Below are 11,144 nucleotides of genomic sequence, written 5' to 3' on the forward strand. Positions count from 1 at the left end.
GGCTAGGCTAGAGGCATGGTGAGGAGGGAGGGGTCAGCATGCAAGGGTGCAAGCGGGAAAGGGTAGGTTAAGGCGTCCAGATGCTGCCCTCTTGAATCCAGCCAGAAGGAGATGAGAAGGAGTGAAGGCTGAAGTTGTATCCGAAAAGACCTTCCGTCTGGGTTAAATCCTGCCAGAGATGGGTGTTGATAGGACTGGAGGTATAGATCCCAAGCAGAAGCGACTGACTGTGTTTGTCGCGCAGAGAACAGCAGCCGCTTTCTTTTTCGCTGTTGCGCTCGCTTGGCTGCTCCCTTGAACGTGTGTGTATGGTGTGTATGCGAGTGGTGTAAGAGAGAGAGAGTGAGAGAAGAGAGAGAGGAAGCGAGAGGCTGCCTGCGCTGTGGATTTCTCTTTATCAGTACCCCACTCATCTGTATGCTTCTGCAGCCTCCTCTCTCTCTTCCCTCTCTCTCCCTTCTCTGAGCGCTGCTCTCCTCCCTCATTCCCTCACTCTCCTCTCTGCCTCGCTCTCTCGCTCACTTTCCTATGTCTACCTCCTGTCTCTATCTTTTCTCAGGGTGTCGATCGTCACCCTGCTCTCTCTACATATATCTGGCTCACTCTGCTGATAATAGCCATCACAACAGCACCAGCTTCTTTGTCTGCAAGAACTCCCTTCCACTCACACACACCACGCTACGTGTATGTATGCAGCCGTATCTATATGTACGCTGTGTGTCTGTATGTGTTTGTGTGGTGTGCTGTGGTGTAGCTAATGTGTGTGTTGGTAGTGGTGGTGGGGGGGGCTGGTTGGCACAAACAGTTTCTCCCTGTGGTAACCATGGTTAGCAGAGGCTTTGCATTCATAGATGAAAAGAGAGAGGGGAGAGAAGAAGGAGGGAATCAAGAGCAGAGGAGTGGGGAGTAAACAGGAAGAGGGGGATGAACGCAGTAAAAAGCAATGTATAGTGGAGGATTCAAGGTAAAAAGAAAAGGTAAACACAGGGATTTGATCACAAGAAAGTCAAAAACCACTCATACAAACTACAGGAACATTTAGTCGTTCTGGTGTTATTTTTGTTGTTTTGGCAATCAATCCCATTGGTTATATAAATAAGCTTTTATGCAGGTCACTTGTCATTTGTATGGGGCTCCACCTCTCAGTTATATCAATGAACTCAACAAGCTTCCTGTCAATAATTAGGATCAAGGCTGTTTAAATATCTTGCCCATTTTGTCTCTCTAATGTCAATGTAACAGTTTGCCCCCACACATCCGACTGCCATTAGTGCAACTGTCTGTGGCTCCCTTGGACAGGGTTCCTAACATTTTAGGCTTGTGACCCCTTAGAATTAAGCAATTTTTTACAAACTTAAATGTGTCAGTGGGTTAGTAACAAGTTAATCTAAAAGTAATTTGCCAAAAGAGGTAATATTATCCAGTCTTTCACAAGGAAAAAGCAACAGAGGAACGTCAAATGTAGCAATTTCTGCTTTTCAGTGCTGTACATTTTCTCACTATCCCAGGATTTATTGCAAGGTTGCCTCCAGGTTGCAAGCCACTGTCCTTGGAGAATCTCCAGTTGGCTGCTATCTACAAATCTACTCCTATAATTTAACAAACAGGCTCAACGCCAAAATCTCTTTATTGCATAATTAAAGCATCTGGATTGTTGTTCACCCGTGGTGTCTTTCCCCACTGAACTTTGTACTCACGCTCACACATACATACCTGTGTTTATTTTACCTGAGGTGTCTTCCTTGATGTCCTCCACTGCCTATTCCTGCCCCAATAGAGCTCATGATCTTGTCAATCTGAACAAGAGAGAGAGAGAGACAGAACCAGAGTTAGAGAGATGTACAGCATGTGCAAAGGAAAGTAATTTCCCAGTAATAAGGCTAACCCCTATTTCTGGATTCAAGTGTCACATAACATGATCATTACGCCAGCCAGCGTGCTGAAATGTCAGTCATTCCCTCTGTGAATTGAAATAGCACGGAGGAGCAGAGGGGGAAAAAGATGTGTTAGCAGGAAACCTAAAGGCAGAGCAGAGGAAAGATAAAGGAAGAGGAAGACTGGATTGGAGGGAGCTACAGTGGCTTCATTAGTTTGGCTGCTGGCTGTCGACCGGACATCCCTGACCTTGGACTTGCTGCTAACCACTGATCTATGCAGCGTGCACATCCATCCACCTGTCAGGACCTCTGGCTCACCACAGGGCAGAGAAAACAGGCCTTGCTGTGACCAATCTGAGTCCAGTGTTTCAAAGGGCCAGGCCTGACAAATGCAAGCAGCCTTTACAAGCTGGGTGACCAGGAACGTGGCCTTATCTTAGTAGCTGAATAAACAGGAAGCAATTTCTGCACATCCCTGCACACAAAGCGCAAACTCACATGTACCTAGTCTGGAACCTATAGATTATAGAGAATAAGTTGGGTTTATTACAAGATGTTTTGGCTTTCATTTGGCTATTGATTACAATAACACTGTAGGAAAAAAAACCTTCTTTCTGAATAGATCAAGTATAAAAATTCACCACAGGCTGTTAATTACCATCCAAATAAGCACAAACAACCCAACACATCAGCTATTTTCAAGGTAAAGTCAGATTAAAGGACAAATTTGTAACATACAGAAACTACTTTAATTATGCCTGAGGCACTGATGAGTATGGATATCTTCGTATCACTGACTCTTGTGGGACATCACTCGTGACTCACATCTCGCTAACTTTTTTCCTGAGCATGTGATGCAAGTACAGCAACTTTGTTATTTTTTCCTCTGAAATCCCCATATATCAGTCCAGTTTCCCTGAAGCTATCTTATCTCATTCTCCCGTAGCATGCAATTAAACAGGAAAGGTCACCTTAATTGCTCAGAATTATGGGAAATTCCATATGGTAATTCATCACCATCAGCATGTTGAGAGCTGTGTTGGGGAACTAATGAACATGTACATGCAAATGTGGACAGGTATGCACAAATGTACTTTAACTCACACACATGAGCAGTATTTTAAAAATAGAGAGACTAATTAAGTCATGCCCATAATTAAAAAAAAATGGTATGAGATTCTTCATTTTTAAGCATAAGCTTGCGAAAGTGTGTCGTCTGTGGTGTCAATGATGTCAGTCAGCAGAAGCTAATGTGTCTATGACCCAAAGAATTCATAAAGGGGAGAGCTCGAACAGCGGTGACCAGTCAATAGATCACATCTGTGTCAGACCCTTTAATATCGACGAAGCCCCAGGCACAAACATACTGAGACCAAAACACACAGCACCCTCAACCTTCACTCTCCACTCTCTATAAGAGAGCCTGCTTTCCCGCTTATATCTGGTCTTCCCTGCAGCTCCAGTGGTAGTTACAGAAGAAAATCAATGTGGGAGCATGTTCAATTAGCACTGGGTCTCCTTCTGCGAGTGAATTTCAAAGGGAGGAAAAACTGAAGCAGCTCACAGCTGTGGATGCAGAGCTTTCGACTGCCCCCAGCAGAGAGGCTTCACTTGAAAAAGCATGCTGGCTTTCATACATTTTACTGAGGAAATACATGTAGTGTCACAGTAAAGGGTAAACTGAGTGGTGAAAAGATGTTGCATTTATTTTACATTTTGTGTGTAAGAGTGACCTATTTCCTCCCCATTTAATATCTTGATATTATATATTGATATAATTGATCCTAAACATCTGATAATAAGAAAACCTCTTCTTACCTCTTCCCATTCAGCAGTGAAGGAGGGTGTTCTCTCCAGTCTTCCCCCTGGGCTGGCACCCTCTCCTGGGCTGGGACTTCCTGGCCCCTGACCACGAGATCCAGACCCCCAGCTATGCTCCTCCTGGACAAGACAAAATAATAATTTGTTTTTGTTTTTTTACAGACAATGAGGTGCAAAGGTTGCCAAATAATTTAACCTTAAAAATACGGACAACTTAGCACTAAAAACACTTTAGAGAATAACCAAGTCCTTTCAGTGTTTCATGTATAATGAAGCATTTTTGATCAAACAGACAGTATGATTTATTTACTATGAATTAGAGAAGAAGTCTTATAAAATGTGCTGCACAGCAGGGAGCACTGTGGCCCAGATTAGTGAGTTATCTAATTGGTTGGACTGGTTTCTGTGCTGTTTCTGAAGTCACTCTGCATGATACAGCAAGATGCAAACTACCTCCACTGCTGCATAATTTATACAACTGAATATTTACAATACATGCGTTTGCTTTCATTGCTAACTGAAATCTCTGCGCTGGCCTAAACTTTTCTAAAAAGAAAAACTTTTTAAAACTTTTAATAAAAGAGACTTCTATGGTTATCCTTGACCTCTTACATAAATGAAGAGCAAGGCAGTATCAATGAATAGAAGAATGTTAAAGTTTAAACTTGCCTTCATAATAAATGCTGGGCTCTATTTTATAAATCATGCTATCGTGAAGGCTTTGATTGCACATACAATGAGTCATTTTAGATGAGAATTAAAAAAAGAAGATTGAAAATATAAGTTGAGACATGTTAGCAACAACTTACCTGTATGGGAGAAACAGCTACCAGGTTGGAATCAGACTTGGACAGAGACTTGGACAGCTGCAGGTCCAAAACACTGCGGGGCATGGACCTCATCCTCCCCAGGGTGCAAGCCCTCTCTTCGTAGCCAGCACCCGATGAGCTGCCCTTGGGCACACCTCCTGTCTGGATCCCACGTAACTCTGGAACTCCTCCGTTTTGACCAGAATAGGATGAGGGTGGGCCACCCAGCGTAGACCACCCACGAGGTGGCTCCAACTGTTCACAATTCCTGGGATGGGCCTGGTCCTGGTTGACCCTAGTATGGAAGATAGTCCGGTACACCACCTGTGGCTTCTGGGGGTCGTTGGCAGTCGTCAGAGGCAACGACTCGCTCCCTGTCCTGGAGAAGACCTGAGTGGGTCCCCCTCCGATCACGATGCTGAACTCCGGGGTCTGCAACAGACTGCTCTGGACGTCCGTAGAGGCATATTTGCGGGGTTTGGGGCTGTAAAGATGGTAAGGCGTATCAGGGGTTTCACAAGCTGGGGACGATCCATGAAGGAGGCCTGCAAACTCCTCTGGGATGTGGCTCTTCCTGCGCTCCTCCAACAGAGCCTTGGATGTGGAGGAAGAGCAGAGGGGAGGAGGAGGAGGCGGATCTTGCTGGTATGGCCCGTCGTCTGCAAGGAGGACACACACAAAACATAGACTGATTAGGATTAAATTGTTTTGCATAAAATGGTTCTTTCACAACAACAATTAATTTACTCCAGAAAAACAAGACCAGAAATCAGAAATTTACACTCACTGTACAAACAAGGCACACAATAATATTTAGAAGTGAAAGAGCAAAATGTTTAGTACAGAACAGAGAGACAAAAGCAACGGGGCTAAAAAAACAACAACAACTACTGCAAAACAGTTATTTTTTCTCCAAGGGAAAAATAAAGAACTCTTGACTTGGATTTTACAACTTCTTCACTGTCTGGGTGCAAAAGTGTGTGTTCATGTGTCTGAACTTGTGCATGTATGCATGGGGGCAGACGTTTGTTTTTGAGGGAATGCTTTCAGAGGCCCACTCACTGTCTGGGTGCAGTGGGTTGAAAGAAAAGCCACTGAAAGCTTCTTTTGATTCTCCATATTAGTGTTTGTTTGTGTGTGTGCGTCTGCTTGACTACTCGCCTGTCAGTTTGTGAATGCTTATGTTAACATCTGCAAACAAGGTACACCTGAGGGCACAACAATTGTCTTGCGTGTTATAAAGATGTAGTCCGCATGACACTAGATGCAAAACAAGAGGTGCATTACTTATTCTTACTCTGCCATGATTATTTATTACACTTCACCAGAGCACTGACGCTCTCAAACTCATAATGATAAATCTTCAACTCAATACAAGACTGTAGCAAAAGAGAAACAATATGTTCCAGGGAGATTCAGGTTGTAGCTTAGCTCCTTGGGGAACAGCCCTGCTCTTATTTATTTATAGCTTCACAAATAAAGTGTCTTGCACAGTGTGACTAAAACTAAATGCTGCATTTATGGAGTAAGAATTATTAGCAGAGGTGAAAGAAACCTCAGGAAGAGCAACAGAGACATGTAATAGATGTCATGTGTAAAGTATAGACCTACATAAAATTACAGTATGGACAATCAAATATAAGGAATGCGCGAAACACTGACATTTTGAAATGTCAAATGTCTGTGTTTTCCAATCTTCCAGGATGTCAGTGAATGTGTTTTGCTTTTGCTAGCGCGTACCGTTGGGTGACGGCAGAGTTTTTTTTGGCGTTGGCTACGGCCCACAGTAGCCTGTATTTTGTTCAGAAATAAAGAACGAGCAAACCAGCTATCTTCTCATTTGAGGGACGCTACAGTATGTTCGTGGATTTTTATGATGAACTGGAGTCGTTGTGTTTCTAAAACACAACAACATGGCTAGCACTAATTTAAAGTGTACTGTAGCTACAATTTGTTTATAATTGGATAGAACATGCAGAACTGCCAGTATGGTCTTTAATTTAATGTATAATATTCCATAAGCAGGTAAAGATTACCTGCAAGAGGCTTCTGAGGATCTGATTTTGTTTTCCAGTCATCTGCTGATTAAAAATATAATAAATCATACTATTCTGCTTATATTTCTAAATGGCTGAAAAACTCTGTTTCCTGTCATTGTGTGTTAAGATTGTGTACCAGGCCAGACCTAGTTTGTCCACACTCACATGAATGCAAACTCTACAGTCTTGTAATCAAAACTGTTGGTTGAATAATTGCATGTACTCCCACTGCCCCGCACACACACTGAATTTACAATCTTGTCATTTGACCGCATAGTCTTGCTGCCTGCCACCTCCTCACTCCACAAACACATACACAGTCTATGTTGTCAGCCTGTTTCAGCTAGAACTTCATGACTGTCCTCGAAACATCCAGCCACATTTCCATATGATACAATTACATAATGTAATGAGACATATATAAGTCTGTAAAAGTCCCTTTGAGTGACCAACTGCAAACATTCACAGTGATTAAAACAGGAGATGCTGGAGCTCCTCTAACTGTGGAGGAATAAAAGTGGGAGAAAGTGGAATATTAAACAGAGAGCTATTTCACATAATTTAGAATGTGAATGTTGTGTTTTAATCCACCTTAACGGTCTGCTGCTTTTAAACAAAACACCAATTAACATTATTCCGGTGACGAGGGTTGAAAACATGACTCATTCTCAAGAGTTATATTAAGTGAAATTGTCGTTATTTCCTACACAAGCTGACAGCTCTTTAGTTATGACTAATCCTCAACATTTTACAGGATAAACGGGACTAAGTGTCTGAAGCCTAGCTCACGCTATATGATTTTAAGCCCGATTTGCTGGTCGATGAGCTTGGCGACCGTCAGGCTGTGATCAGGGGTAAATCAGAGATCAATCGGTGGTCACCAGTCGTTATGTGTGAACTACTCAAAGAAGCATCAAAACGGCTCCCCAACTCGACATCTACATTCAGGCAATTACAGCAGGCAGCTACTTTTTCTCTGCAAAACACTTTTTACTCACCTCCAGCTCTCTCTGTAGCACATATGATCCCTGCTACCTGCGTGTGCTAATCCATTCTTTCACCCATATAGTTTGTCTTTATAATTTCTATCTTTACAATAAAACAGCTATTTCGTGTGTGTCTTTTCCCATTTAAATTTTGCACTGGATGTCTCCATCTCGCATTTGCGCAGGTCGAGTAATTATACCATGACCACCTCAAGGCAGGGGTCTCCGACAATCCGTGTATGAACTGTAGGTTTATGCCACAGTCAGTGAGAAGGGCTAGACTTGCACAGCTAGGCGGTGCTACTAGTCTGCCACCCGAAAGTGTGGTTGCAAACCCTATAGCATCTGCGGCCCGCAGTCGCAGGGCGGTTTCACGGCCCACCTAAGAAATCAAGGAAGGTGGACTCCTTGGCTCTTAAGGTTGATGGACTCTGATCTGAGTTTGCCCAGATTAAGGAGCTTTTGCTTAATCTTCAGCCTGATAATTGGGGGCCAGCTCCCAGTGAACTCCGTCACAAGGGACTCTCCTCAAGAGGATGATGTGCTATTGACTGCAGCCTCCTGCAGTTTGTTTACAGATAGAGGGGAAGAAGGGCAAGACGAGGAGGGGGACACGCTCTCCCGGGCTTCTGAGGTTTTTTCTCGGGGATCTGATGGGGGACCATTATGTGGGTCGGAGGCCGGCAAGTCCTCACTAAAACCAGTGATTCGCATGGCTTTAGCATGCCTGGGGCTGGATGATGCTCCTGTGGCGCCAGCACCTTCTAGTGCCGCAGCCCTCTGCCTTCTCAGTCCATGGTCTGCACGCTTATAGGTCGCAGGGCCTGCTGGCACCTAGTAAGGTAAAGTGTCACTCTACTTGGAGTAGTGTCCACATCCTGGGCGGCCCTGAGAGGGGTCTCTCTGCATGACATCTGTACTGCCGCAAGCTGGAAGTCTTCATGTACCTTCGCTCGCCATTACCGGGTAAATGTGGCTGCTCCCCAGGTGGTGGCAGCAGCCGTCCTGTCAACTGCTTCCACTCCTTAGCACGGTAAGCATTCCTCGTGACCTTGCTGGTATAAGTCATCAAGTGCTACTGCACCGCTGTCTGGCGGTCAGGAAGAATGAAATAGAACGAGAGTTACGAATGTAACAACGGTTCTATGAATTCTGGATGGCCACCAGAGTTGTCTGTCCCTCGGAATCTGGGCAAGAAGATTCTGTAGGAACAGATTGCGTGATGACGTGAGGTTTTTATACTGGGGCGTGCGCCCTATATCATCGTATGGTCAAAGGTGACTTTGTTGGTATAATTACTCGACCTGCGCAAATCCGAGATGGAGACATCCAGTGCTACTGCACCGCCGTCTGGCGGTCATCCAGAATTCATAGAACCGTAGTTACATCCGTAACTCTCGTTTTCTTGACAAAATGTGGTTTGGAGACCAGCCATCGGGTGACACAGACGATATCAGCTCATGTATTGTGTGCCCCCTCATGTAGTGTGGACACCACGACTTCAAGACTCCCGTTACAAGACGGCAAGTTGTGAATCTGAACAGCACGGCGATCGGCCGACGCTGAAAGTCATGTAGTCTGCACGAGCCTTAAAAGATTAGTGTAAATACACTTTCCTCACTTCTTTTGCCTTTTTTTGTCTTCTAGGTCATTGGTACATTTGACTATAATCATATTAGTCATCATAGTTATTACATTTTAACTGCTAAGAAAAAATCCTTCAATTATAAATTATGTTAGACTTACTATTAACAATATACACTTGTGTAGATAATCAAAGCACTGTAACATTAGTAAGTGGGATTACCACAAACAAATCATACATTTTGACAGCACAATGAAGGCATGGATAAGTTAAAATATTTTATTTTTTATTAACACTTCCGTCTATGTGCTTTTCTCAGCCCTGCCGTGCATTTCTATTGCAGTCCTTTATCACTCTCTCTATGCTATCCCTCTTTTTAAAGACGAGAACCATTGGCAACAGGTGAGCCTGTTGGTCGCTATGGTAACAGAGAGCCCCAGTGCAAGCATCTCTCCCAGTTTTTTGGTGGCTAAGTGTCTTTGGCTATCGGGAGAGTGAGGTTTGCATTCCTTATGCAGAAAAGATTACCCATTTATCCTACGTATGCTAGCAGCCTTAAAGCCGAAACACAGAGTTAACTAAATTATGCGAACATGGGCTCATGATTAAAAATAACTATTAGCCAGCTGATAGTTTAGCTATGGGTGGTTCATAAATGCAATCACCCATTTAAAGATTTTGCTTCTTTTCTGTTAAAGTGTCTATACCATTGTATTTTCTTCTGCAGTTAACCGTTTATTTTCTTTGTCCATCATCACAACATTCTATAATAGTGATTTGTTCAAACCTTTTTCTTTTGCTGTAAATAATAGTTTATTTCAGAAAATAAAGCAATGCCAATTCTGTTCTTGATTTGTTTCCTTTTTTCTCTTAAAAAAGTAACAAAAAGAAGCAATAAGAATTCCATTAAAGTACCGTACACATAAGCAGTCGGTAAGATTGGTAATATTGTAAAACTCTTAATGATACTGATTCATAATTAACCGTATGGTGCAGAGGCAGCTCTGCAATGGGAGATAAGTTCAGTAGCACACCATACTTCTTGCCCTTCTTTCGACTACATTAAGCTCACTGTGGCCCGACCTCTCTCATTAGTGGTAAACAATTTGGCAGCCATGGTTGCCCGCTCCAAAAGCCATGAAAAACACCACTTGTATGATGACTTTATATTTAGAAATTCTGAATTGTATATATTAGACAACAGAATAGAAATGGAATTTTTTTCCCATACTTTTCCAGTCTAGGAATTTACTAAAATCAAATTCCATACTTTTCTATACTGCACAAAAACATCAGTCGAGCTGATAGAATAATGATGTACTGACAACTTGTGCCAGCCAAATTACAGGATGGATAACACTGCAGAAGAGTAATTTGGCTCAACTCATGCAGGAAAGCCTTTTTTCTCTTCTTCTTCCCCTGCAAACAATCAATAGTCTTCCTTTGTGTGTTGTTTTAACCTTCATTACTACTTATCCATTTCTTAGCCTACAGATCAGCAGCTTCACCTGACTGTGCTCTGTGTTTGAGTGTGTGTGTGTGTTTCTTACCTGGACATCCAAGGCAATATAAGCTCAACCTAAGGAACAATCTTACTGTATGTACTGTACATAGATAGTAACTCAATACCCTGCTTCTGCTGAAAGGCAGCAAATGTCTAATGCGAAACAGCATCTGCATCACCCTGCATACCTGCATTTTTATTGCGGAACAAGGACGCGCACACACACACAAACACACAAGTTGTGGCTTGCAGCAGCTCAGCCCAGAAACTGATTGCTATTTGGATAAGTTCATATCAAGACAAACAACTGCAGCAATGTGTGTTTGCTTGTGCAACGAATGAGGTGTGAAGCATGTCTCAATATCACTCACAGGTATAACTAACTCTTAAAGAGTTAAGTATCAATTGGTATCTGCTTTTATCATCATCATCATTGGTGGCCCAATGGAGGCAAAGACTGATTTATCAATTTATATTATTGACTGGTGCAATGATGTGTGAAGTCATCACTTCCTCAGTTGAA

The 11,144-nt window shown here is 42.9% G+C and overlaps 1 protein-coding gene across 1 annotated transcript; it reads right to left on the reverse strand.

The window, feature by feature from the left end:
- Positions 1-1,728: 1,728 nt before the first annotated feature.
- On the reverse strand, positions 1,729-10,815 carry LOC119883955 (ankyrin repeat and sterile alpha motif domain-containing protein 1B-like; the record flags this gene model as incomplete). Its single annotated transcript, XM_038694444.1, has 4 exons — positions 10,668-10,815; positions 4,508-5,166; positions 3,696-3,818; positions 1,729-1,796 (listed from the first exon to the last, which is right to left on the reverse strand). Coding segments are annotated over exons 1-4 (998 nt in total), but the record flags the coding sequence as incomplete, so codon positions are not given.
- Between the last annotated feature and the right edge of the window lie 329 nt (positions 10,816-11,144).

This window comes from Micropterus salmoides, unplaced genomic scaffold, assembly GCF_014851395.1.
Source record: "Micropterus salmoides isolate LMB-PRFRI ecotype aquatic unplaced genomic scaffold, ASM1485139v1 Ms_hic_scaffold_3044, whole genome shotgun sequence".
NCBI lineage: Eukaryota > Metazoa > Chordata > Actinopteri > Centrarchiformes > Centrarchidae > Micropterus > Micropterus salmoides.